Source organism: Perca flavescens, chromosome 11 (assembly GCF_004354835.1).
Source record: "Perca flavescens isolate YP-PL-M2 chromosome 11, PFLA_1.0, whole genome shotgun sequence".
Lineage (NCBI taxonomy): Eukaryota > Metazoa > Chordata > Actinopteri > Perciformes > Percidae > Perca > Perca flavescens.
In genome coordinates, this window is record NC_041341.1 from 8,561,059 (window position 1) to 8,588,891 (window position 27,833).

The window sequence follows — 27,833 nt, forward strand, 5'->3', positions numbered from 1 at the left end:
TGTATAAAGGGTTGGGTTAGGTGGAAAGAAGGGGAGACTGATTCAAAATGGAAATGTTTTGTAAATGTAAATGGTACAGATGTATAGCCCAAGACTTCCACAATAAAATACTGATTTAAAGAAATTGTTGTTTATTTCAGTATTTTATTTTTGAAATTCTTAACGGAAGTTGTATTACCATCGCTGGCTTGATTGTGGAGGAAACTTTTCCAGAGAGAGCGGAGCGGCTCCTCCTCTCCACGCTTCGGACCTGCGTCCACATCAGCGGGACGCTTTTTTGTGAAGAAACTACCGCTTCGTGAAAATAGTCTTCTCTTCGTTAACCGGCGGGTTTCCGTTGCGCAGGGTTTTCCCCGCGGTAATTATCCGGGTTAACACAGCCACAGGGATTTACCGGGAGGACCGAGGAGGTGATGCAGCGGTCCCGTTAAAGTTGAAGGCTCCAGAGAATCCGTCCGTGTGTCGGCGGCAGGCAGAGCGGCTCCTCCGGTGCTCCCACCGCGCTCAGCGAGCGGCTGTCCCCCGCCTCGGAGGCCATGGGCTGCGGCTTGCGGAAACTGGAAGATCCGGAGGACAGCAGCCCCGGGAAGATCTACTCCACCTTGAAGAGACCACAAGTGGAGACCAAAACGGAGACTGTGTACGAGTATGTGCTGCTCGACTTCAGTCTGGAAGGTAGGATGAGATAATCGATGATGCCACGTTTAAATGATCGATAAATCAATCGATCAATATTTCTCATAGGCTACATATAAATCTCCCTTTTATATGTTTACTAAGAGGGAACTTATCACCTGGATGTGCAAACACAAGGGTTATAGCTGAAACAATAATTAATCAAACTTAGTCAATGAACATAAAATTAATTGGCAACATATTTGATTAATCAGTTAAGTCGTTGATCAAACAAAGAAGCTCTACCTAATTCAAGCTGATTTTCTGGGTTTATATCTTTCTTTCTTTTCTTTTTTTTTTAAATTGAATAGCCTTGAGTGTTGGACCGTTGGTCAGGCAAGTGGAGCTGAAATGATTAGTTGATTAGTCGATCAACAGCAACTAGTTTTGAAAAAATCTCTTTTTTTAAAAAATTACATGTTTTCTGGTTCCACCTTTTCCAATATAAGATTTGAAGATTTCACCTTGCTGGGAACTTTTCTGACATTTTATTCAACCTGAGACAATAAGTCATAAGTCAATAATGTCATTTGAAAAGTAATCTTCCAATTTTGACCATTGATGAATGTTTTTGTTTTCATTTTTCAATCTAAAAAAACAAATATTTGCTGGTTCCAGCTTTTCAAGTGGGAAATCTATTTCATGTCACTGAAGTTCTGATATGTTTGTGTTTAAGGGCTTTAAAGACGTCACATTTGGGACATTGTGATTGTATTATTTAATGTTTCCTGACATTTTACATTCCAAAAGAATCAACAGTTTAATGGAACATGAATGGTATTTACCATTTATCACCTTTTAAAAAGGCCTAAAGGTGTTCCTTCTTTTCACTAAAACATTCCTCTTTGTGTAGTTGGCCTTAAAACGATCATAAATAGCAGACAGCCTGTTTATGGTAGTTTTTATTTGAACATAGTTTGACTTTATTACTCACACAGGGGCTGTATTTTTTTCTGTGATGCTTGTAAAGCGACATAAAAGTGACTTTTTTTTAAATTTCGATTTAATTTTAAAGCCCTTTCAAACTATACTTGTTATAACGTTACAGCATCTAACTGTGGACTTTTCCTAGCAACAGTGATGTTCAGCCTATCTAGAAATAGGTCACACAAGGTTTTTTCCTGCCTTCTTCCCTTGGCGCGCACACACACACACACACACACACACACACACACACACACACACACACACAGCAGAGAGAGCCCCACCTGCTGTGATATGGAATCTAATTTGAACATGTGTGATAATCTCAGATGGGCGAGAGGTTGCCATTTTTCCAGAGATAATCCCTTCATCTGGTCCTCCGACTGGCTGTTGTGACTGTGACCTATTTGGAAGGAAACGGTGATTAAGTTCTGAATGGGAGCCGAGCATGTAAACAGCAGGCCGGCACCATAATGAATCATGGAGGAAAGTGCTGCTTTCCAAATTAGGGAGGTCAGGGAAGTAAAGTTCGTAATGACTTCAGGATTGTACAACACTCAACGTGCATCTAGTCCCGTCTGCATTACATCCGACTATTTTTTTTTTTTTTTTTTGAAATTTGAAATTGCAATAGTATTTTTAATATTAGTTGTAAGCACTGTATGTATTTTTTTTCCCGTTGTGTGTTACTACACACTTTTTGTTGTGTGTGTGTGTGTGTATATGTATGTGTGTTGTGTATCTATGTGTGTGTGTGGGTGTTTGTGTGTTTGCATGGGTTTGTAAGCGTATGTGTATCTATATATGGGTACAAACTGTGTGTGTGTGTGTGTGTGTGTGTGTGTGTGTGTGTATATATATATATATATATATATATATATATATATATATATATATATATATATATATATATATATATATATATTTCATTAAATATAATGAAATGTAGTACAATAGTTCTCAAAGTGGACCCTCAGGGGGGATTCCAGGGGGTCCCCAGCAGAAAGTGCAATAGAATTCAATGCACAATTAACACAATAACAAAATATATGACTTTTATTTTATATTTTGGTCATAGCTTTCAGAGACTTTCTGTAATAAAACATCTTAAAGCAAAAATCCCATCAGATGGGGACCCTTGGACAAAATCTAATCTAGTCCATGGTCTAGTTTCTGTTAGTTTGGGGGTCCTTGATGTCAAAAAGTTTGAGAATCACTGATGTAGTAGACTCACGGCTCAACGGTTATTTTCATTACGCGTTCGCCTATAAGATGTCAGAAAATATTAGAAAACGGCTAGCACAACTGTCCAGAACCCAAGGTGACGTCTTTGAATGTCTTGTTTAAACCTAAAAGGTATTTAATCTACTGTTATAGAAGACTCAAGCATGGGACCGACCTACAAAGACTAGACAAACCACACATAAAGATTGTTTCCACTAGGGCTGCCCCCTCTTAGTTGATTAGTCGGTCGTTTTTTAATCTTAGTCGACTAAGATTTCTTTAGTCAGTTATTCATTGTGTATGCTTGTTTTCATGCTGAATGACTTATTATCAGGAAAGTTATGAGCACATCTATGGTAAACACAAGATTTTAAAGTGGTGCTTTGGCGCGATTCTTTGTGGAGAAACTCAGTTTTACAGATCTGTCGATTCAATCAACTACTAGTCTGCCCTAATTTCCACCAACTTGCAGAAATAGTTTAGTCAGGAAAGAGCATTTACCTTACAACTGAGTGAATACATTAAATACAAAACTCTCCACGAGCTTAGACCAACCTGCAAGTCGTGCAAGAATGCCAGTTGTTGCGTGTTCGGGTACCAAAACAAACGTGGACGACAACCAGAAGCTTGAACCGTTTACTGCTGCGGCAAGTCCCATCAGCTGTCACTAATTAGTCTTAATGCCCTGAGTAAGTTAGACCGCAAAATGAAGCTTGTGTCTTGTCTGGTTAAAGTGGTCTTGGTGTTTTCCCTCGGTTTGTGGAAGATTAGCTGTGTGGATTTCAAGAAAAAGTGTTTTTCAATAAAAGAAAAATGCAATTTCCCCCTTACATTTTGTGTGTCTTTGTGTGTTTTTGCGTCTCTTTGTAGTCATGTTATTTCTCTTTTTAAAAAAAAAAAGAGAGAGAAGACCTACAGGAAATCGTCACAGGTCGGATTTGAACCCTGGACCTCTGCGTCGAGGCATAAACTTCTCAGTATCTTTAGGTGTTGACCAAAAACGGCCTAGAATGGCAGGGCAAACCCTGCATATGTGAAGGGAGAACCTCCAAATCTTTAACACCACTCTGCAACCATGTTGTGTTGTTTCTGAAGTCCCAACAACTCCTTCACAGCGAGACATCTTCTGTTCATCTCAGCAGTCCCATCCTCTTATGGCGCTTTTCCATTACATGATACCTGCTCGACTCGCCACGACTCTACTTGCCTTTTTTGAGTTTTCCATTACGAAAAAAAGTCCCTGGTACCGGTTTTTTTTTTTTTTTTATAGTACCACCTCTGTCGAGGTACCAAACGAGCTGAGGCGATACCAAAAGGTGACGTGAAAGCAACAGACGGGGGTGTGTCTTGAACGATCATTTTTAAATAGTTTAGCCAGCTGTGTTTTTATTTTTTTTATTTGCTGTGTCTTCTGGCTGTGGCAGCAACAACACACCTTCGACGTGTGTGTGTGTGTGTGTGTGTGTGTGTGTGTGTCACAGCAATTTACTGCAGCGCCGCTATGACGACCAGCCAAGCCCACCTCACGCATGAGACGGTACTAAATCTGCAATGGCGAAAGGTTCCACCGTCTCAATCGTTGGGTGCAAGGTGGTCATAAGACTCAGTCCGAGCTGTCTTAAAGCCCCAGTGTGTAACTTTTGTAGTTGTTCATTATCAAAATCTGTATTGCCCTTTACAAACTTGTCCTTTTTCATGAATATTGACCACCACCATCAATTTCAAGTATTCCTATTAGCTTGGAATTTTACATTTGCGCTTGCATGAACTGGGGTAGACCATGGGGGGGGTAGACGCTCTATAATGATGCGCCATCTTGAAATACGGTAGCTGGTAAGGGACATACAGGACATACTGCTCCGCCTTTCGCGTTTTTCGACTGACAGCTGTTGCTAATGGGTATCGTCGCTTCCCGGCCCCGGCAAGTTTGAAGAAGGAAACGCGGAGGACCACACATATTCAAAATCCAAATGTCAGGAACATGAGTCTTGATCGGAAGCCAACGTAATGAGTATAAAATTGGAGTTGCTGGACCTGGTCAACAGCCTGGCACAGTTCTGGACTAGTTGTAGGCGGTCCTGGGACGACTTGCTAAGTCAAGTGAAAATGGAGTTGAAGTAATCAAGCAGGATCACAGATTGTCTTTAGATGTGAGATGGTGTCAGACTTTGGTCTTCTCAAAGTATTTTCAGAGTATTCTAGTTTATGGTATAGGCATACGACCTTCATCCATATCCCATCAATCATTTAAAGCTTTTAGATTTAATATTTTTGAAGCAAACCTTGGCCTAAAGCTGTTATAATGTATCAGATTTAAATGTTATCAACATTTAGGTAAATGTAAGCATCAGATGGGACTCTGCATCCGCAGATACTTGATTTTAAAGGACTTGGATCAGGCTCAGGGGGCCACCAAAACTTTAGTTATTAGTGAATTCTCCTTTGGTGCAAACGGTTTTGTCCTGGAAAGTTTTTCCAGTGCTCCGATTCGTTGTGCCTGTCATCAGCAGGGAGTCATGGGTTCTGCTCTCAGACAGACTTCTAAATACAGTACTTCAGAGAGGGTGTGAGTCATAGATTGTGTCTGGATCCACCTTAAACAAACACCAATAATCAGAAAACATCTTAAATGCTTCTCTCTAGAGAAATGTAGGTTTGTGCTCAGTTGTGCAGCTAGAGAGGAGTATTGTTGGGGTATAAACTTGAACATTTTGTCCGAGTTGTTTGAGAGTCCTCTACCAGACGTGCTCTACAAATCTGAGACTTTTTCACCTGCAAATGATCAATCCAGCGGCCTAGATTTGGTCACTTGCATCCCTGAATACTTCCATGTGCGGCTTGATTATATGATCAGAATATACAGCAGTGTGTTCTGTGATTGGTTTAGGAAACAAAGAGGAATCCAAGACTCTAAATGCATTTGTGACATGTGAGTAAATGGTCAAAAATGCAGGTTTATTTATTATTAATCATCACAGACTTGAAATGTGCACATACTGTATACATTTCTCTCAAAGTGGAAGGCTCCTTTTTTTTTTTGAACAGCTAAAGATAAACTGGACTGATTCCAGTCCCTAGTAGTCATGTGCAGTCCGGTGATCTGGTGGTCTTTTAAAAGACTTTAAATCGTTTGCTTCAGTTAAGACCTGTGTTTATCACATTATTTTATGATTTGCTTAAAAAAAAAAAAACATAATCGCTGTCTTGGTTTCTTGCCAAATGAGAGCTGAAAAGCCAAAATGTGCCACTAACTGCGTTTTCCTGGTCACACTGTCTGCATCTTCATCCACCTGTAACTGCATATTCTTCTTTCTTTCTGTTTCTAATAGAATTGCACTTAGTGTTTCTAAATGTTGCCAATTTAGAAACACTAAGGGCCTTATTTTACCGCGTGAAGCGCCTGGCGCAGGTGTGTTTAGGGCGTGTACAAATCCACTTTTGCTAGTTTAACAGCGGAAAAAAGGGTCCGTGCATCAGGCGCATGGTTCAAAAAGGTTGTACTTAGTGAATCAAATTCGGAATATTGCCATATTCGGAATAATAGTGGATTATTCCTGTGTATCCCCCCCGCCCCTAGAATTAACACAACAAACAAGATTAATATCTTTGCGGTGTCTTTCCAGCTTTAATTGGCTGATTGTAGTTTGTTGAAGGAGGAGGTGTAGAGCGAGTCAGCAGTCTCGGATTCAGCACACGCCATTCCTGACGAGCACCTGGCCGACAGATGCCTCCCAGTTTGGGAGACGTCTACATATCCTCTGCTGCATGTCTCGTTGAACTGCTTTTCTGTAATGGGTTTTTGTCCAGGCAAGTTCACCCACGTGGACCACCCTTTTTCACCAAAACATTTGTGCAGATGTATTTTAAAGAAGCAGACTCTGCAGAGACTCTGATCCCCGTAGTTTACTGTAAGCAGGATGCCGGCCCTGCTTCTCCTTGAAACGATGAAGCGTTTCTGGGACACACACCGACTTACTGCCATAACTCTCAATTTGATCTGCCTCTCTCTTTCTCTCTCACACACACACACACACACACACACACACACACACACACACACACACACACACACACACACACACACACACACCGGATCAGCATCCCCCAGTGTATCTCCCATTGCTGTGCCCAGTAGCAGCAGTGCTCCCAGTCAGCTTGGCCTCGTTTTTTTACTACAGCCTGGGCGTCAGGCCTGGAGCCAGAGGCAGCACATCAAAGTACCTAATGGCTAATACTTATCCTGAGCCTCATTACTGATGACTGAGCGAGAAATGATGTGGACTCTGAAGAGGTCTTTATATAGTTATTGATCTTTTCCTTGCAAACCGCTCATTGTGTTTCTTACTTTTAAAGCTCAGTCCAGTAAACCAACTGTTTGTTGAGTTCAAGAGGTCACACAAGAGGGGGCTGCTGCAACTCATTTTTGGATTAATCTGTCGATTATGTTTGATTATTTATATTCAGTGTTTCCTCTGTGTTGATTTGACCGTGGCGGCCCCCCATGGTATCAGAAACATGGTTGCATTGTTAGAGTGCATGTCAGAGAACATTTGTATTTTAGGTGCATTATTTACATGCTGAAGTAGTGACCCTGCATTAAGGTAATGTAATTAATAGTGGGTTTATTGTTATTTGCTACAGAATGCTTAGCCTATATGTCGAGTTCAAAGTTGGATGGGGGGTGTTTGGATCTGCCCCCACTGCTAAAAGAAATCTTAAAGGTAACTTATTAGTATACTTATTAATATACTATATTAATCATTTTGGTCTATAAAATGGTGAAAAGTGTTTTGTCCACAACTCAAAGCTATTCAGTTTACTGTCACAGAGGAGAGAAGGAACTAGAAGATATTCACATGTAACAAGCTGACATCACACAAGTTTGACTTTTCTTTCTCATAAAAGATGACTTAAACCAATTCGGTTATCGATTATCAAAATAGTTGGCGATTAATGTAATAGTTGACAACTAATCGATTCATCTTTGTAGCTCTATGTGGAAGTAAAGTATAAAGCTTTTTTTTCTGTAAAGACAATAAAAATCCCCGGTTTCCTCTTGAGACAAATGACTTCCTGCAGGAAGCCTGAGGCTGGAGGCCATCCCGACAAGTTTCTACTTGAAGTGGACTATGAAGGGGATCGAGGATCAGAGGATGACGTGAAGGGTGCGCAGCACAGAGATGGCAGGTCAGGACGAGATGAACAAATGAGACCGTACAGAGGGATTTGCGGTGGAGAGATGGCTTAACCTGAGGTGACGTGTATTCATTGCTGGTTGGTTGGATGAACGCATGTGGGATGAACTGAAACATTAGACTCTGTCGAGAGATGGCAACTGATTTGTTCAGATGTGGTTTGACCTAGACATCGACTCACTGGCCTGGTTTTAAAAAGGATATCATAATCATCATTTCCAGGGATAAGTTCAATTTTCTGTAATCTCTCTTTTCTGTAATCTGGGCATCTGGATTGTTTCAGATTAAAGGCAGTACTTTTATTATTACATTTAGAGGAGATTTTAAGGGCAGTCAGTGCAAGCCAAGGCTGTACAAACCTGGCAACCCACACTTGATAATCAATTATCTTTGATTCCCGTCTGTGTCTTACTTCAGAAGAGGTCTTGATTGGCATAATGTGACTAATGCTGAGCTGAGATGGCCAAATTAGTGGGTTAAATGCCTTCTCTAATCATGTCTAGTCATCTCTAATCATCACTTGGATTGGTCGGTTTGAGTTTCATTGTTTCTCTGTCCAGCCCGACAACTTTACTGTTCTGGTTCACTCTCAGTAGCGTCGTTATCAGAGGAAAAAGATACATTAAAACCCACTGTACTCTACCTGGTCAGCAGCAAACTGCAGACAGACACAGTTAGAGACTAGCTGGTAAACATAGTGCAGCATTTAGCAGCTAAAGAGACAGAAAATTCCCCTTTGGAGTAGCCTGGTCCTACCAGACTCTGGTCCATTAGCCTGGTCCTACCAGACTCTGGTACACTAGCCTGGTCCTACCAGGCTCTGGTCCATTAGCCTGGTCCTACCAGACTCTGGTACACTAGCCTGGTCCTACCAGGCTCTGGTCCATTAGCCTGGTCCTACCAGACTCTGGTCCATTAGCCTGGTCCTACCGGACTCTGGTACACTAGCCTGGTCCTACCAGACTCTGGTACATTAGCCTGGTCCTACCAGACTCTGGTCCATTAGCCTGGTCCTACCAGACTCTGGTACACTAGCCTGGTCCTACCAGACTCTGGTCCATTTCATTAGTACAGAGAGTCTGGCCTCTTTCCATTGACAAGTGTTAACTTCCTTGAAGGCGGGTACTCTGTTAAAGTTTAAAACTATTGGATCTGCCCAGAGCCACTCTGGATCAGCCAGAACCAATCGCTAACGTTTGGTCGTGACGTCGGCTTAGCATCGCTAGCGTTAGCCTTAGCCAACTCCTTCACCGCTAACGGAGCGAGCTGGAAAATCAAGCCAGGCTACCTTTGGAGTTGGTAGAGATAAAAAACGGAGATAAAAGAGAGAATATTGGAAGTTCAGCATATCAAATTAAAAGGTTTTGTTGTGTCAATGGTTCGCCATTATCAAATGTGTCACTAAATGACTCCTAGAACTAATGATGCAAGAAATGGGAAGAACGAGACAACTTCCTGTTATTCCAACTTGGAAGTGTTCATGGAGGGTTACCTCCACTACTGTCTTCTTAATCCCATTATTTAAATATTTAAATCAATCTAAATCAGTTACTTTTGTGAGGTTACGGATTTGGAGCGACACGTTGACAACTGAAGCCAGATACAAACTGCGTATATATTCTTCTAAATTAGCTGAATTGACTTCATTTAGATGTAACTGTCATTTTGGGAATCAGAAATTCCAAATATTATACAACTTGGAGGCTGACGTGAATGTTTTTTTCTGATTTAGTTAGCTAATTGAAGTCTAATAGATAAGACCGTGTGAATGTGGCATTATACCTGCAAAACTTGACATTGTGGCGTTAGCATTTAGCTCAAAGCAGCCTCACAGAGATGCTTGTTTTTCCATCTAGTGTTACTCTTTGTGTTTTCTCTGCTCCTTGTTGCCAGGCAGCTTTCTCCTTTTCACACCTTCTCTCCGTTTAACATGCGGGCCTGTAAAATCCATCTTGTAAACGCTGGTTGCCTCCTTTGCCTGCCATTCTCTCAGCTCTGTCACCTCTGAGTTGTTGCTTATCTCCTCTCAAGCCCCTAAATCCCCCCCCTCCCTTTTCACCCTCTCTCCCTCCATCCTGCCAGCTCTCACCTCTACTTCTTTTACCCCCTTCTTTTCCCCCCTCTTTGCTAGTCCTCCGTTCTTCCTCTCCTCCTCATTTTTTGTCCCACACAGCACTGAACAGAGGCCTCACTGTGCGGGTTGAAGGGGCGAGTGGCGGCAGGATGGGAGGGGGGTGTGAGGACTGAAAGCAGGGGAGGAGACGAGCAAAAAGGCTGCAACAAAAGCCTCGCTTGGAGGTGTGTGTATGACATCATGGTCCTCCTGGGAGCCATTATCTGCTCCGTGGAAGCCTGTTTATTCAACGTAACCCTCCAGACGTTGCGAGTGATCCACGTTTGACATAACGGGCCCTGTTTTGTCCTTTTCGTCTTTTTAAAGAAAAAGAAAGTTGTCCTAAACGTTGTCCACAGTGAAGCATCGACTTTGTCCACCAGCTGCAACTTGTACATGCCCGTGTTAAATTATAAACTCGAGTGTTTGGAGTCAGTGGGGTTTATTAAACCCACAGGAATGGCAGTAAACTGTAGCTGTGTTTGCCCGGCCCCTTGCTTTAGTGGTTTCATTGAGGTTTTGGTGGTCTTTAGTCTCATAATGGAGGCAGCCAGACAGACCATTCAGAGGGCTGCAGTGATCTCAGCTGTGTGGACTGGTCTCCTCCATCTCTGGGGTGTTTGTCCGTGAGAATGTGGGGGGTTGTGGTGAGGAATGCTCTCACACACTCGACTTGAAATGCGTTAAATGGTGTGTGTGTGTGTGTGTGTGTGTGTGTGTGTGTGTGTGTGTGTGTGTGTGTGTGTGTGTGTGTGTGTGTGTGTGTGTGTGTGTGTGTGTGTGTGTGTGTGTGTGTGTGTGTGTGTGTGTGTGTGTGTGTGTGTTCTTGTTTAACTATACTTGTGGGGTCCAGACAGCTTTGCAGGGCCAAAATGCTGGACCCCCCAAGTTTAAAGGGCTGTTTGAGGGTTAGACTTGGTTATAGGATTAGGGATATAATTAGGTTAGGGTGAGGGTAAGGGTTAAGGTTAGGCATTTAGTTGTGATGGTTAAGGTGAGGTTAAGGGTTAAGGTTAGGCATTTAGTTGTGATGGTTAAGGTTAGGGTAAGGGGCTAGGGAATGCATTATGCCAATGACGGGTCCCCACAAAGATAGTGAAACTGTGTGTGTGTGTGTGTGTGTGTGTGTGTGTGTGTGTGTGTGTGTGTGTGTGTGCTTTTTCATGGGGCACATAGCCAAGCCCCTCTGTGAACAGCCACTCTTTGTGGACACAGGAAGTATGGTGACGGTAACAGGGATTTTCAGCCAGGGTTTTCAAGAAATCAACACAAGACTCAACCAGCAACCGCTCCTGGAACGCTGCCTGTGTACTCTTTATACCTCTAACTGGTGAGGAAATGGATAACATGGGAATCCGAAATGAGAGATGGGTAAACTAGATGACCTTTCCAACCTTGTGATCTTTTTTTTTTTTTTTTTTTTTTTTTTTAAAGCACTGGGGGAGTGTATCCTTTTCTTCAAGCCATTAAAATCCTCCAAAGTTGTTGCATGTAAAACTTGATCTGTATCAAAATGCACACAGTGATAGACAGGCTTGATTGTGCAAAAATGCACACGGATTCTACGCCACAAAATCAGATCTTCGTCAGGTAAAAATGCTTAAAAATGGACATATATAGGTTCGACTCTGACCTGCGTCCCTTTGCTGCATGTCATTCCACCTCAATCCCCTTCCACGTCTTCATTTGTCCTGTGGAATTAAAGGCCTAAAATGCCCCAAAAAATAATCAACAATTACAGAAGGTACATCTCAAAGACTTTTACAAGAAGCATCAAAATATCAACACATCAGAAAATACAGTTACAGGGGAATCTTCTTCTGGGAAACTGTGATGGCCATTCTTAACTATTTTCCTACATTTTATAGCCAGACTAAATTTCAGTTTTTGTTTTACTTCAGTCTGAATTTTTGAACCAATCAGAAAAGTCGGTGGCGATCCAGAGGTCTTGAACCAGGCTAGACATTTCCTAGACTAAACGATGATCGAGAGAGTAACTGATAATGAAAAGAATCATTAGTTGCAACCTTGTAATAATAAATTACACATAATCTCACAGCAGCATGAATATTACACTCTACTACTTTCTGTGTATCTCCTTTTTTTATGTTTTTTCTATTCTTACCTAATAGTTGATGTTTTTATGAGTGGTCTGTTTTGTTTTGCAAAGCCCATTTTAAGGTGGAGTATGAAAAGTGCTCTATGAATAAAGATTATTATTATTATTATTATTATTTATTTGTGTGCGTCAGTTTAGAGCCACACCCTTCGTAATGGACAGAAAACCACATCAGAGATCACAGCTGGGGGAGCAGCACTAAAAATATGTGTGTATATATGTGTGTATATATATCCTTTACATAAGAGCGTGGTGAAGTGCTGTTTCCCTCAACATGCCTGGGTTTGTGGTTGTTATTTTTATGGCCCTCATCAGTTTTTGAAGCCATCAGACACACAGGATATTAAAACTGTCAGACCAAGCAGCAGGAGCAGCAGACATTTTTAGTTTCTAGATCCATCTTCATATTGCAAGAGGCTTGATGTAAAGGAGTTGGTGGCAACATGTCAATTTCACACCATACGATTTGTTTTGACCATATACTGTAAGTGTAAGTATGTCTGAAAAGTGGTTCCATATGTGTTTACATTACTAAATATAGGACCTACTCCGATGCTGGACTAAAATAAATGACAGAACTGATATTAAAATAAGTGTGTGTGTGTGTGTGTGTGTGTGTGTGTGTGTGTGTGTGTGTGTGTTCTCCAGTAGCAAGAGTGGAAAAGTGATGTTCAAGTCGTTATACAGGAGGGGGCCCGGATAGCACAATTGGTAGAGCGGGCGCCCATATATAGAGGTTTACTCCTCAATGCAGAGGGCCAGGGTTCAACTCCGACCTGTGGCCCTTTGCTGCATGTCATTCCTCCCTCTGTCTCCCCCCTTTTCACATATATCAACTGGATACCTTTTGTGTTTTGGGCTGTTGGGATGGAGGAGGGGAGGTTGGAGTGCTAAAAACAGGACAGAGCATTAAGTGTTCACTGCAAAAGGGCAATGAATGCATCATGCCACTATGCTTTATAACTGTTCTGGACTTTTAACTGAATCCCAAAGCCCACTGTTGAACTAAAGTAACGCTTAACTGATAAAAAAATCTGCTTTTATAGGCTGCCAAAGTTAGAAAACACTGACAGTGTAGCCCGACATTAAAATAACTATTGAATATGTCAGTATAGCTGATGAAATTATACAGGTCTTATCATAGACGTATCTTAACAATTATGCTGCAAGACAATTCTAAAAGCATACTGCAAAACAGTGATTGGGGCTGTAACTAAGGATTATTTTTCATTGTCAATAAATTGCTGATTTTCTCAAATTACTGGATTACTTTTGTCAATAAAATGTTTCCATCACATTTTCCCAGAGTCCAAAGTTATGTGTTCAAATTGATAATTTTTTTTACAACAAACAAGCAAATTCTTCCATTTTAGATGGTGAAATTAGTAAATCTTTGGCTTTTTTTTTTAGATTATTTTTTTGAGCATTTTAGGACTTTATTATATAGGACAGCTGAAGATGTGAAAGGAGAGAGAGATGGAATGACATGCAGCAAAGGGCCCCAGGTCAGAGTTGAACCTGCAGCCGCTGCGAGAAGGACTGAGCCTTTGTACATGGGGCGCACGCTCTACCAGGTGAGCTATCCAGGCGCCCCATCTTTGGAATTCTTGATTGAAAAATATATCAGAAATTTATTTTAACAGTTGTCTGACAAAAAAACTTATCTGATGATGCCTCTAATGTACAGTTTTGGTGACATTTTATAACATTTATCTTTTACCGACTTGTTTCCTACCGATCATGTCTCTGTCCATGCAGGTAGCCGTCCTACGGTGCAGTATGTGGCTTCACTTTCCGAGCTGCCTCAGGCCCTGCAGCCATACTACACACAAGGCTACATCCTGGCTGCCCTGCACCCCATCATCCTGTCTGTGGGCCGAACTCGCTCACTGCCCTTCAGCCTGCTCTACCGAGCCATCCTCGCCCGTCCCAGACCCAGGTAAACAAATCCTAACCCACTTTAAAACCTTAAACCTAAAAGAAAGCTTTGATTTTAGTACTTGCCCCTTTGAAACAACCATTATGTTTGATGGCTTTTCTTCTTTTCATCACTGTAAGTGTGGACCTATAATTAAACACACACATATGTATAAACTTGATTTAATCAGTAGTCTTAAAGGTGAACATCAGTCAGGGTTGGACTGGAGTCTGGGGCATATAAAAATGTATCACTGCAAGTACTGATTGACTGAATATTGGATATTTCACAAATGTAAGGCCTTTAAAGTCTCTAAAAGACATCCAATACTGGATACATTTATCTTTTCAGGACTCTAAGATGCTTAAAAGTAGTGAAATACTAAATTATTTCACTTTCACAAAATCCTTAACAAAAAGTAAAATATTTTTGGATGGATGGATTTGCATGGAGCCAGGTACATATCACTGGATCATCTGCATAAATTAATAAAATAACTTTAAAGTGCTGACTAGGACGAATAATGTTATGTAAGTATAATGTAAATGGTAGTGGACCAAGAATTGATCCCTGTGGAATCCCATTACTGATGGTAATAGTCTGAGTTCTTCCTGTAAGATAGACATGGATCACATTGACCCAAAGACTGTAGTTAAAAGCTTTAGTGCGTAATTTTTTGATATTAATGAACGTCCGTTACATTCAAGCCGTTGCCAAATGAGTTGCTACATAGCTAAATAAGACTATCAGCTCCACACGACTCTCTCTGGATTTCTCAGTATGACTATGTTCAGAAGATTGTGTTGTCCGGTGACGAAAACTTGAGTGAAGATAATTACCTCTTCTGAAGAGTCCATCATGTTTTTTTTAATTCTCCGTGTGATCCTTGGCTACTAGCAACTGTGTGGAGGAGGGGTGGGGGTGTGTGCGCAATTACGGAAGGATGGTATCATGTGGATGCGCCGACAGTCATTATTTAGAATTCCTCATTGTGTGACAGAAACTATGCACTATAGCTTTAAGTAATGATCTTAAGTATCAAATGTCAATAAAGATGACTTTATACAGCCTGTGGAACACAAGCCTTCCCACTGTGCCCACATGTTCACCTCCATACTGTCTAGTAAAAAGATGAATGATGAATGAAGTCAGCTGCATATTTAATGCAGAGCTCTGGTAGGAGGTCAGACTGGCGTGCCTGGAGGAGACTATGTTGTGGTTTGACTTGATGTTTACCCTGATTTCTATTGGCTAGAAATCCACCCAACAACAGGGTTCCCCCATCAGCCAATGGAGATGAAATATCTCTGACGTTTGATAGGTTGGGATACTGTAACTGTCATGATAATTTTTATTTTATAAGATGGCAGTAGAGGTGAATTAATAATGTTAATGATGGTGTTTTTATAAAAAAAAAATTAATAAAAGGGAAATATTTTATGCAGTAATGGAAAGTAACAATGTACTTTAACTCAAGAACTGTACTCAAGGTTAATTTGTGAAGTATTTTACTTTCAATTTTATGCTATTTTTTACTTTTGCTCCACCACATTTCAGAAGGAAATGTTGTACTTACATTTCAGATTAATATTTTATAAACAAAACATATGATTAATTTAAAAAACATATGGCCCTGCAGTGCTATCAAATTAAATTAATTAAACTATCCAACAATATAAATTATAAAGTAGTTAAAATGTGCTCCACCTCCACTAGCTGTAACATTAAAATTATGCTAAAAGTATCATGATAATATTCCAGGAATATGATATTAATATTATTATTGTCTTAAAGGGACCATTCTAGCCAACCAATTCTTTGTACTTTTACTTGAGTGGAATCTTGATTTTAAGAAGTATTTCTCCTTCAACTTACTTTCATGTTATAAAATGCAGTATGTTGTCTACGAACTGTCATCTCTTCAATTGCTGTTTACCCTCTGAGTAATTGCTGTGACAGTAGGTGTTAGCCGCCTCCTGCTGAGCCTTTAAATGATTGATGCGTTGGCGTCTGCAGCTCTGTGACAATTACAAGTTAACTATGAACCCTCCAGCTGGACACTCCTCCAGAAACTCCCCACTGACCTGAACAGCGTTAACGTCAAACACAGTTACTGCTCAACATGTCTCACTGGCTGTCTAATGGATGTTTTCCTCTGTCCGTGTGGTGTTTTCAGTAAGCAGATGGCGTCCATGTGTTACAGCGTGCCAATGTTGAAGGTGGAGGAGTGGCCGTTACCTGGAGAGTCGCTGACAGGCGACACGGTCAGAGCGCTCATCGACAGGGTCAGTGATATTTACTGGAACTCAGTCACCTCTCAAATATATAAATACACGAGGGAGCTTAATTTTTATGTTTCTCTAGTCCAGTGGTTCCCAACCGGGGGGCCAGCTGCTGCCTCCAAGGGGATCCAAAGATAATCAGATGATTGATTTAAGCATTAAAAAAAAAAAGAATCTAGGGCGCCCGGAGGGCTCACTTGGTAGAGCGGGCGCCCACATATAGAGGTTTACTCCTCGACGCAGCAGGCCCGGGTTCGGCTCCGACCTGCAGCCCTTTGCTGCATGTCATTCCCCCCTCTCTCTCCCCTTTCACGTCTTCAGCTGTCCTGTCAATTAAAGGCCTAAAATGCCCAAAAAAAAAAAAAAAAAAAAAAATCTATATACCTTCATTCCTTTAGGCGTCTAAAATCCCTCAAATCTATGAAATACTGAATACTTTCAAATTTTCAGGCCTCTAAATGGATATTTACACATTCTAATATGTTAAAGACTGGATATGCTTCTCTTTTCAGGACTCTAAGATGCTTGAAAGAAACTCGAAATATGTGAAATAATGAATACTTTCACTTTTGCAGAACTCTAAATTCCTTACAAAAGTAAAGATATTGGATATTTTCACCTTTTCCAGTATATAAAAACACAGGCCACTAAAATTACTTAAAATAAGTGGAATAATGGATATTTTTATCTTTTCAGGCCACTTAAAATCCCTAACATAATTTAAATACTGGATACTTTTTTACCTCTTTTTTTAAGCCTCTTTAATTCTTAAAATAAGTGATATATAGTTTTCATTTTATCAAGACTTAAAGGTACTTAAAATAAGTGAGATACTAAAAACTATCACCTTTTCGGGCCTGTAAAAATCCCTAAAATATGTAAACTACCACCTCCTGTGTGGTGTTAAGAACATCAGCGTTCCTTCATTGTAGTATTGAGCTACAGGTATATGTTTTCAGTGTGTCTGACTCTGTTTGTCTGTCCGGCAGGTGAACAGCAGTGCCCGGGGGGGCGTTCAATTCGTTGCCTCAGTCCTCCAGCAGGTGAGCGGGATCACCAACGGCCGAGTGCACAGTCCGAAGAGGGGCTGCCGCTCGCCTCCACGCAGCCCTCCGCGTACTCCGCCTGGAGACAGAGAGCTGGAGGAAAACACCTACAGTCCTGGTGAGACACTCACATTTTTATTAATACTAAAAAAAAAAAAAGTACCTCAAAATGTATTTTATCTATTTATTTGCTCTATAAAATCAAGGCAACAGAAACACAAATAGAAAAAAAGAAAGAAAGATTGTGAGATTAAAAGGGGCTTATAGAAGGAATCTCACCTAAGGAAGAGAAAAAAATATGTGTAATGAGCAAATACAAAAGTCCTGAAATATAAAAATTAAACACAAGTAAGCATGGAATTATAAAACAAGCTTAAGGTTGGCTACATGAAACAACAAAGGTATAAAATAAATATATCCGATACAGTTCAGATCAGTACGGACAGTAAAGTACCAAATGTATTTCTCCTGATCCTCCCTCCTTCCAGACTTGAGGTTGCTGGTCTTCTTCCACTCCTGGGCCCCGGGCTGCGCTCCTCTGGACTCCCTGGCCTGTCAGTACCACCAGGGGGCGCTCTCCATGCGCGTCTCCAGGAAGGGTCAGGTGGTCAGCTCCCTGGAAGCTGATTGGCTGGAGCTGACTGCCGCCTACTACCGCAAAGGCTGGTCGTTGGTCGACTCCTTCGTCTACTGGGACACGCCCAAAGGTTGGTTTCGTGCAAGGGGGTAAGCTTCGCTTCAGAACTCGAACCTCCGATTTTGTTGCTACGAAGCGATCACCTCTTGATAGCATTGTACTGACCGCCATTTTTTTTTCACGTCACTTGACTGCGAATAACTTTACATCTGAAGCGTTTAAAGACTCTATTTGTCCATTGTTTATTTCTAAAGAAACACGACAATGTATAAAAGGCTCCATTACCTTGTACCTCACGTTATAGCTCCGTAGCAGACGTTTTTGTAAAAATAGGCTAACGATTGTGTCATAACCACGAGACTTACTGTCACACAGTAGAGGAATTACCGTATAGTACAGGAGAAGCTCGCAGGCAGTTTCGACTTACATGAGCTGTTTAGGTTTAATTACGAATGTTAACTAGCATGTTAGTTAGCAATAATTAGCCTGTGCTTATGTTATCTCCTTACATATACCTACGCTCTCCGTCTCTGTAAGATTGGGAATGATTGAGATTTCTCTTGTCACAGCTACCAGAAGACTTCACACTTTCAGACACGTTGCTCACGTCACATCTACGTTGTCTCTGTCAGTTGGAGGCTGCGCAGTAAAGCAAGAGATCACCGGAAAAGTGCTTCTAATATCCTTCAATGGTCTCCGTCCAGAGCAACGGGATCTATTAGTCCATTATATATATGTCAATGGTTTCGTGTTAGTCGCCCATCGCCAGACCTTCCTCCACAGCACTGCGGAGGAGGGTCTGGCTAGTCCACACAGCATTCTGGGATGGGAGAAAAACGTGCTCTGGTTTATTGGCATCTCTTTAAACCAATCACAATCGTCATGGGCGGCGCTAAGCCCTGGTTACAATGATTGTGCCTCTACAAAATAGCCTCTGGAAGGAACTTGTTTTGGTGGAACATGTGTACGTTCAAAAGTAGTTTTAGTCGTGCAACAGAAAACTCAGATTGGACAGATAGTCTAGCTAGCTGTCTGGATTTACTCCAGACAGCTGGTACAATAGATCCATCTGAGATGTAGTGGAGTAGAAGTATAAAGTAGAATTAAAAATGGAAATACTCAAGTAAAGTACCTTTTTAAATGCTGATGTGATGCTGTGTGCATACATGCATGAAAAGGAAATCCGTATGGCGAAGTGTATTTCATTGTATTTCTTTCTTTGATTTGTTTTTTTGTTTTTTTAGACATTTTAAATCTGTAAATAATGGGAGTGAAGAAAAAGAGGTTTCCTCTACCTTTTCCATCATTATCTTTTCTCATAAAACAGTGATTCGCAAAAACTCAAAAACTCAGTCACTTCCTGTTTTGGCTGTGGTCCCCCCCCTCTCTCTCTCTCTCCCGCTGCGTCTATATTTGGAGCCGCCTTCCCGACCTTGGCGAACTCACTTCCTGCTCCTCTGCGGAGTAGCAGACATCATCTGTAGGCCTCTGAGTCCTGAATTAAATATAATACACACACACACACACACACACACACGCTGACATTCATGCTCAGGCAGCAACGAGAACTCTCCACACAGAGAGTTTAACCTATTTCTAAACTGGGTCATTATCAACCAATGACATCCTCTCATTGTCATGTTTCCTTTCAGTCTTTCAGCACTAAAAAGATGTGCCACCTGACAGTGTTAAAAATTGCGAATTATTGTGTATATATAATGATACAAACATGACAATGTAAACCCTTGTTCACATCTGTGTGTGTGTGTGTGTGTGTGTGTGTGTGTGTGTGTGTGTGTGTGTGTGTGTGTGTGTGTGTGTGTGTGTGTGTGTGTGTGTGTGTGTGTGTGTGTGTGTGTGTGTGTGTGTGTGTTTCAGGCGAGCCGGTGCCCAGATCACTGGAGGGATTGTTCGTGTATGAAGAGAGAAGCACCTCTCCTCCGGCCAATGACACCATCGTCGTAGAGCAGTGGACTGTCATCGAGGTCTGTGTGTGTGTGAGAGTGGATGCCTTATAACGATCGTGCATGACCTCATTCTGACGAAAGCAACGGGATATGAAATTCAATATCGGCCAAGCGGCGTAGTTTCTTGAAGGGTGAGAGGGCTTTTCCATTACATGGTACCTACTCGCCTCGACTCGACTCTACTCGCCTTTTTTGGTTTTCCATTACGAAAAAAAGTACCTGGTACCTGCTAACAGGTACTTTTTTTAGTACCTGCTCAGTCGAGGTTCCAAGCGAGCTGAAGCGAGCCGAGAAGGTGACGTGAAACCCTGCAGGCTGCTGATTGGTCGGAAAGAAGCGTCACTGATCACTGCATTGCTAGCGAGAGACGGCATTTTTAAATAGTTTAGCCAGCGGTGTTTTTTTGCTGCCGGGGGCTCCACGCAGAGCTTTCTCCGTAGCATACAAGTGGCCTGATGGTTATACTGGTGCGCTGGTGTGTGCATGTGTGATGTGTGTGTGTGTGTGTGTGTGTGTCGAGTCGCCGTATGTGTGTGTGGGGGGAGCTAGTGAGCGAGGGAGAAGTGAGAGAGTGACGGCAATTATCTCTGCAGCGAGTAGCGACTCTAGAGTCATATAGATGTGACCACGGTGGGAAATCTGGAGCAGTAAACGTTAACTATCTCTTTGATATCATGTTGTTTACGGAGACGGAGAACCAGGAAATGCGTCGGGGATATGCGGGGATATGTCAATGGGAAAAGCAAGCTACTAAGCCACGCCCCACGGCAGTCGCTATGACAACCAGCCACGCTGAGGCGATACTAAAATCTGCAATGAAAGACGGACGCACAGCGAGTCGAGGCGAGTAGAGTCGAGTAGAAGCGAGGCGAGTAGGTACCATGTAATGGAAAAGCACCATAATAAGTCTTATGGAAAGGGGTCAGTTCACCAAAATTACACATAAAAAAACTACTTAAACTATGTGTTTATTCACACACAATATTCCGAGAGGTTTCGAGAGCTCTGTCACACCATAAACAACTTTCATTCACCTCTCGTGTACACATCTTAAAACCTCACCTAACAGTCTCTATGCATGGCTACAGTAGCTACCAGCCGGGCAAAGTGTGGATTCAGATGTTGTTAAAGGTACCGTACGAGTGAGACAATGAAATACTCTAATCCTCTGGCTCCAAAATGACATGATGGCAGCGCCCGCATCCGGGATATTTTGGCCACACTTTAGTACGGTCCATCTTTAACCATTACTGCATCGGTGGGCCAGCTCCATTCAGATAAATGAGAAGGCCGCGTTTCTTCCACACAGTGCTAACTAGGCGAAAATACCTTCTTTGTGTGTGTTCTTGTGAAAACTGACCCTTTTTTATTGTCTTACAATACTGGCTCCCCCCAAAAAAACATGAAACCAAGCCAGGTTAGTTCGCTAACTGTACTTTGGTTTACTTTATCTAGATTTATGACTGGTTATAAGCCACACATTGCCCGATCTCTTCCTTCTTCTTCCAGCTGCTGGTGTATGTGAAAGTGGCTCTTATATATGGAGATGTTGTGTTTACACTCAGGGCTCCAACGTGAAGACGGACTACGGGCCTCTGCTTCACACTCTGGCTGAGTTTGGTTGGCTGCTCACATGTGTGCTGCCCACTCCCATCATCCGTCACGACAGGTAGATGTAATAACTAATTCAGTCTGCACTCCAATACCCATACTGCCATATACTATTTAGTATGCCAGAAGAAAAAAATATAGTATGTCCCAAATACATAGGATGTAAAAAATTCCAGGATGTCTGACTGCATCCGGTTGGAAAGTATGCGATGTGGAACTCAGCCTCAGCCTGCTCTGTAAGCTAACCTTGTGTTTGTGTGTGTTTGTGTGTGTTTGTGTGTGTTTGTGTGTGTTTGTGTGTGCAGTGATGGGAATCTGGCCACAAAGCAGGTTGTGTTTCTCCAGCGGCCGGTCAGAAGTCAGGCAGCGGGACAACCGAGGAACCAGGTGAGAGGAGGAGAGGCTTGACTGATTTTACACCTTTTTATATAGTCTGGATCAGTGGAAGTCTGTGTGTTGCCATTCTCAAAATCCCCTCGCGACAACAAACTGCGAGCTAGCAAGCTACCCGCTGAAAATGTCATGTTTTAAAGTGCTCATATTATGCTTTTTGGCTTTTCCCCTTTCCTTTATTGTGTTATATATCTTTTTGTGCATGTTATAGGTTAACAAAGTGAAAAAGCCCAAAGTCCCCCCCAAAGGGACTTACCATCTCCAACAGAAAACACTGTTCACCAACTGCTCCAAACAGCTCTGTTGTAGTCCAGCCTTTACTTCAGAGACAAACGTGGTCACTTTGTAACACACGTTATAATGCTCGCCTAGCTGCTAGCATGGCACTCACTCATACTCTGCTTCTGACTGGCTAGTAGTCCTTACCTAGGTACTGTCAGGGCACGCCCTCATACTCTGCTTCTGACTGGCTAGTAGTCCTTACCTAGGTACTGTCAGGGCACGCCCTCATACTCTGCTTCTGACTGGCTAGTAGTCCTTACCTAGGTACTGTCAGGGCACGCCCTCATACTCTGCTTCTGACTGGCTAGTAGTCCTTACCTAGCTACTGAGCATGTGCGACTCCCAACAAAGATGAAACAGAAGTGAGAGGTCTCACTCTGTAGCTAAAACAGAGAGCTCAACACACAGGGTGAAAAGAGGAGCTGCAGTAATGTGCAGTAAAACAAATATATGGTGTTTTTTTGAAAATGAAACCATGTAAACCTATTCTGATATAACCTCTAAATACAATTATGAACCTGAAAATGAGCATAATATGAGCACTTTAAAGAAAATTTGGATCGTGCAACAAGGCAGGCCTGCTTGGTTCTTTTGGGGGAATGACTGTAAAGATGTACAAAGAATATTTTGATTGTAAAGATTTACAAAGAACATGTTATGGCATGTACTCAAAAATGGGACGTTTTGGGACCAACTGGCTGGCATTACACCATCAAAAGTCTGTAGTTGCAGGGATAGGTTATTTAAGTGGTTACACTGCACCCTGGTGGACAGAGTGGAGGTTGCAGTTAATTTGCTGTGGCCTAATGAAGGTTTAATAAAGAGTCGTTGCCCTTACTTATTTCTTATACCTCCTCATAAAAAAGTTGAAAGTAATGTTTCTGCTGCCAAAGCTAAGATTAGAAGAAAAGAGATGAATGACTGATGAAGTCTACCTGACCAAAGATGGTGCATTGATAATCATTGGGGAATATATTTAAGTGTCTTAAGTTGTCTTATTTTATTTCCAATTATGATCAAAAAGCCTCTTGTTATTCTGAGCTGTAGTGAAGGAATAAATCAAGAATCCTTTCAGGAATGAAGGTACTAACTTTGCACAATTAAACTGCATTTACACTACCGGTCAAAAGTTTGGGGTCACTTAGAAATTTCCATTCCTCTCCATTACAGACAGAATACCAGCTGAGATCAGTTGCATTGTTTTTTTTTTTAACCAGGGCAGCAGTTTTTACATTACATTATGTCGTTACATAATTGCAAAAGGGTTCTCCAATGTTTTCTCAGTTAGCCTTTTAAAATGATATCAGATTAGTAAACAGAATGGGCCTTTGGAACATTGGATGAATGGTTGCTGATAATGAGCCCTTTTGCAATTATGTAAGCACATAATGTAATCTGAAAACTGCTGCCCTGGTTAAAAACACAACGAAGCAACTGATCTCAGCTGGTATTCTGTCTACGGAATGGAACGGAAATTTCTAAGTGACCCCAAACTTTTGACCGGTTGTGTGTATCCGTAGTTATGTATTTAGTGTCGTAAACTCTCCTCTGCTCTGTCTTAAAACAGCGGAAACCCTGGAACAGCAAAATGATTCTACTGATCAATGTAAAATATAATTTGCTCTTTATTACTGGTCACTTTATTGTAGGGCTGGGTATCGTTCAAAAATGTTTTGATTCCGATACCGATTCCTAAACGAACATTATGGCACAAATCTTTTTATTTATTTATTTTCAGCTCCTACCACGTGAGCCCCGTCTCTGTGCGTAACGTTAGACAGCCAATCACAGACATTATTAGATCTTGGTAGAAGCGTGCTGCGTGCTGATTGGCTCACTGACGCTTTTCTCCTTAGGGCAGTAGTGTCAAACTCAGTTTCACTACGGGCCACATTGGGAAATAAGAATCCCATCAAGTGCCAGACATTTAGAGTTTATTGACATGCTTTCATTTTGAAAAAGTCAAATATCTTTGACTGTATTATTGCATTTCTTATAAAGTCTTCTCCCTTACAGTTTGGTTGACATAAAGCCCTAAAAAAGGCAGCAAAAAACTTCCTTAGCCATCATTGAAAAAAGCAACAAAAACAACTTAAAAAATGGAGGGGGGGGTGTCAAAAGCATCGGCAAAAGTGACAAAAACTAGGAGGGACGAAATTTAATGTGAACCTAAATTGATGTGCGGGCCGGATCAAAATCTGTGAGGGGCCGGATTTGGCCCACGGGCCTTGAGTTTGACACACGTGCCTTAAGGCCGGGACACACCAACCAGACGGCCGACCGTGGACAGAAAAGCCAGTTGACATGATCAGTCGGGTCCCCGAGGACCAAAAAAACTGCCCCGGGACACACTGAGGCGACACCGACTTGAGAAACGTGATACGTCTCCATAGCATCAGGCGCCGCTACTCTGTATTGTTGCCCAGGAAATGAAACCCGGCAGCTGATTGGACGAACATGTCACATGGGTTTGTTTTCTCCGGAAATTCAAAGCCAGACTGTCATGGCGGCTCGTTCAGAATACGATCTCATATTGGACTAAAATAGTTCACTGAAACGTGTTGCTGAACACATTTGAAGCGAGAAATAGGCCGTGATGTAGTTGCTGAATCGGTCTTCATTTCAGATCAACAAAGGTCAGTTTAAAAGATTTTCCTCAGATTTTGAGAGACGCTCATTTCGCTCGCCATTTCCGGGTGAGCCCCGATCGCCCAGCCCCCAGACTGACGACGGCACGGGACGCACCGAACAGACTCAAGTCACCGACCTCGCCGGACTGTCCCACGGCCGATTATCGGCCCGGTGTGTCCCGGCCTTTAGGGATGGAAATTTGGTAGAATGACCATTTCTTATTTATTTTTTTATACTTGATACTGATACTAGAAGGCAATTCGGTCGGTGCCTAAAAAGTATTGAATTCGATGATTTAATCCCCCGCCTGTCTCTGTGTCCCTCCGTGTCCTCCAGGCTTTATCTGTCCACAGCGAGGTGTCCCGTGGCTCTGTGAGTCGGGCGGTCAGCAGCCCCATCCCTCCAGAGGAGCTGTCTCCGACCGCCGGAGGCATCGGGGGCTTCCCGGTGTTCGGAGGGGGGTATCCCAGCGCCCTGTCCCACCTGGAGGAAGGCGGCTTCGAGCAGGAAGAGGGGAAAGCTGAGGTCACCTGCATGTGAGCCGGACGGGAGCACAACTACAGTTAAAGAGTTTAAAACGTCGTCGGATTACAGAAGGATCGTCCACAGACTTTGGACATCGGGCCATCGTGTTCCTGACACCCTTTCTTTTTATTTTTTAACAGAGACTTTTAATTTAGAAGAACTTGGCACTTTCAAAAAAAAAAAAAAAAAAAACATTTTTAATGAAGCCATAATGAGAATGAGGTATTGTTTAGACAACACGTGGGAGACTTATTACACATATTTAAATGCATATCTTTTCGAGGGATTTCCACCCTCTGATCGGCTCAGGCGCTTATGGGAAATTGTCACGATACTATAAAGCACAAACGGTTACACTGTACTTGAAGGTATCTACGGAAGAGTGACACGACACTGTCATGAACAGTATAAACAAGTCATAAACGTAAATGACATAACGCTTCTTTTAGTAAGCGTCATTCGGTTTTTGGCATGACAGGTTAGGGTTAGAGTTCATGTGTCATGACAGTGTCATGTCACTCTTATGTAGATACCTTCCAGTAAAGTGTCACCGCACGAACACATTTCTGCACATTTTGGAAACCACCCTGGTGGTGAAATGAGGGAAAAGGGGCTCTACTTTCTTTTACGACCCAGCTCGCACCTCCTTCAGTTTTGATTCTTTCACAGTTGAGCACGTTTTTAATTTCCCCTCATCTCTTCTCAACCCCTTTTTACCTTCCCCTCATCTCTTCTCAACCCCTTTTTACCTTCCCCTCATCTCTTCTCAACCCCTTTTTACCTTCCCCTCATCTCTTCTCAACCCCTTTTTACCTTCCCCTCATCTCTTCTCAACCCCTTTTTACCTTCCCCCTCCCGAGATGTTCAAACACTTTTCGCCTTCTCATGTGTCAAAAGTCAAAGCTCCGCCTCTCCTCTCGCACAGGCCCAGGCAGGATGTGAATACTTATCAGGGAGACTGTTGCAGTTTTCCCTTGTGTACTTTGGTACTGACAATAGTACTGCCGGAGACATAGCACATTTGTACAGATGACAGTATTTCTCTTGAGGAGGGTCTGGATGATTTTTAGAGTTCTGGTGCTAGGGGGCTGTGATTAACTTGGAGAACTTATTTGAACCATTTCCTACCCCCGTTGAAGTTTAATCTGACTGGTGTCATTTCATAATCATTCTGGGAATGGTTGTGTCTCATCATGCGTACATTTTTTAAGTGTTAATATTTGATCATATGGGTATCAGTCAAAACTGCAAATTGCTGCTTTACAGGTTATATGGTACTGGCAATACACCTGCTACTTTCTCTGTTAGGGATTAAGTTCTTCAGAGACGTTATTACATTGAAACAATGACTTTTTTTTTTTTTTATTTAAAAGGGGAACTCCACCGATTTTACACAAAGTCTGTGTGCAGGTCTTTAGGAAGTATATATGTGGGGAAAAAAAGGTTGTATGAGGCATTGGTTTGTTCTGAAGACTACAAGTTTGAGGATTCAAAAAGAAATCTGAAGGTTTGAGGTTAGAAAACATCTGCTGGTCTCTGCTGCAGGCTACATTAGCTGGTCCTCACGTAATAACACCCCCGAATCTGTGACCCAGCCGTCAGCGGTCGGGTTGGATTGTGGGTAATGTCGGCGCCTGGTTTTTTGACAAGGAAAAGAAGAATGTGGACTAAAAAAAAAAAAGGAATATATCTGGTTCTGCTGCATCGATTTTTATACTTTTTATTTTTTTAATGAAACTGTCCATTAAGTCTGAAAATGTTGTAAGAGTACAAACGTTAAATCGGTGGAGTCCTCTTTCAATGCTATGAAAGGCATACTGTTTGTTTTTTAAGGACAATGCTGTTGTATATATCTTAGATGTTAGTTTCAATTGTGCAAATTTGGGATTCTGCTAATTGTGATGCATGTTATTTTGCATTTTGGGGGGAAGGAACGGGATGTAATGCGCCGAAAGTATAGTTCGATGTCCAGTGATGTATACACCGCCCACATTTTGAATCATACATGTTTTAAATGTATTTAGCTCCACAAACTCTACTAAATGTCAGTATTAATATTCCAACCTTTCCTTTTTTTGGAGAGTTGTACATTTTGCTTCCTCTTTTATTGTATTAAACAGTTATTTCCCATGGTTTTGAAAGTCTTCGCATTAACAGCATTTTCTACAGTGTTCATTATGGCCCTGTTCATGGGTGTTATTTACAGGGAGACCCCCCCCACCCCCCCAATAATTAACCCAAAGTAACGCCCTTGGCCCTGTTCACACCTGGCAATAACATCGGTCCTGAGT

General features: G+C 42.0%; 1 protein-coding gene across 1 annotated transcript; it reads left to right on the forward strand.

Moving 5' to 3' along the window:
* The first annotated feature begins 213 nt into the window (after positions 1-213).
* Positions 214-25,966, forward strand: rftn2 (raftlin family member 2). The gene is made up of 9 exons (XM_028591677.1): positions 214-675; positions 14,009-14,189; positions 16,345-16,453; positions 17,440-17,614; positions 17,985-18,203; positions 20,012-20,118; positions 21,666-21,769; positions 22,017-22,098; positions 25,354-25,966. The coding sequence occupies exons 1-9, from the start codon at positions 537-539 to the stop codon at positions 25,555-25,557; spliced, it is 1,320 nt and encodes a 439-aa protein (XP_028447478.1). The 5' UTR covers positions 214-536; the 3' UTR covers positions 25,558-25,966.
* Positions 25,967-27,833: the final 1,867 nt, after the last annotated feature.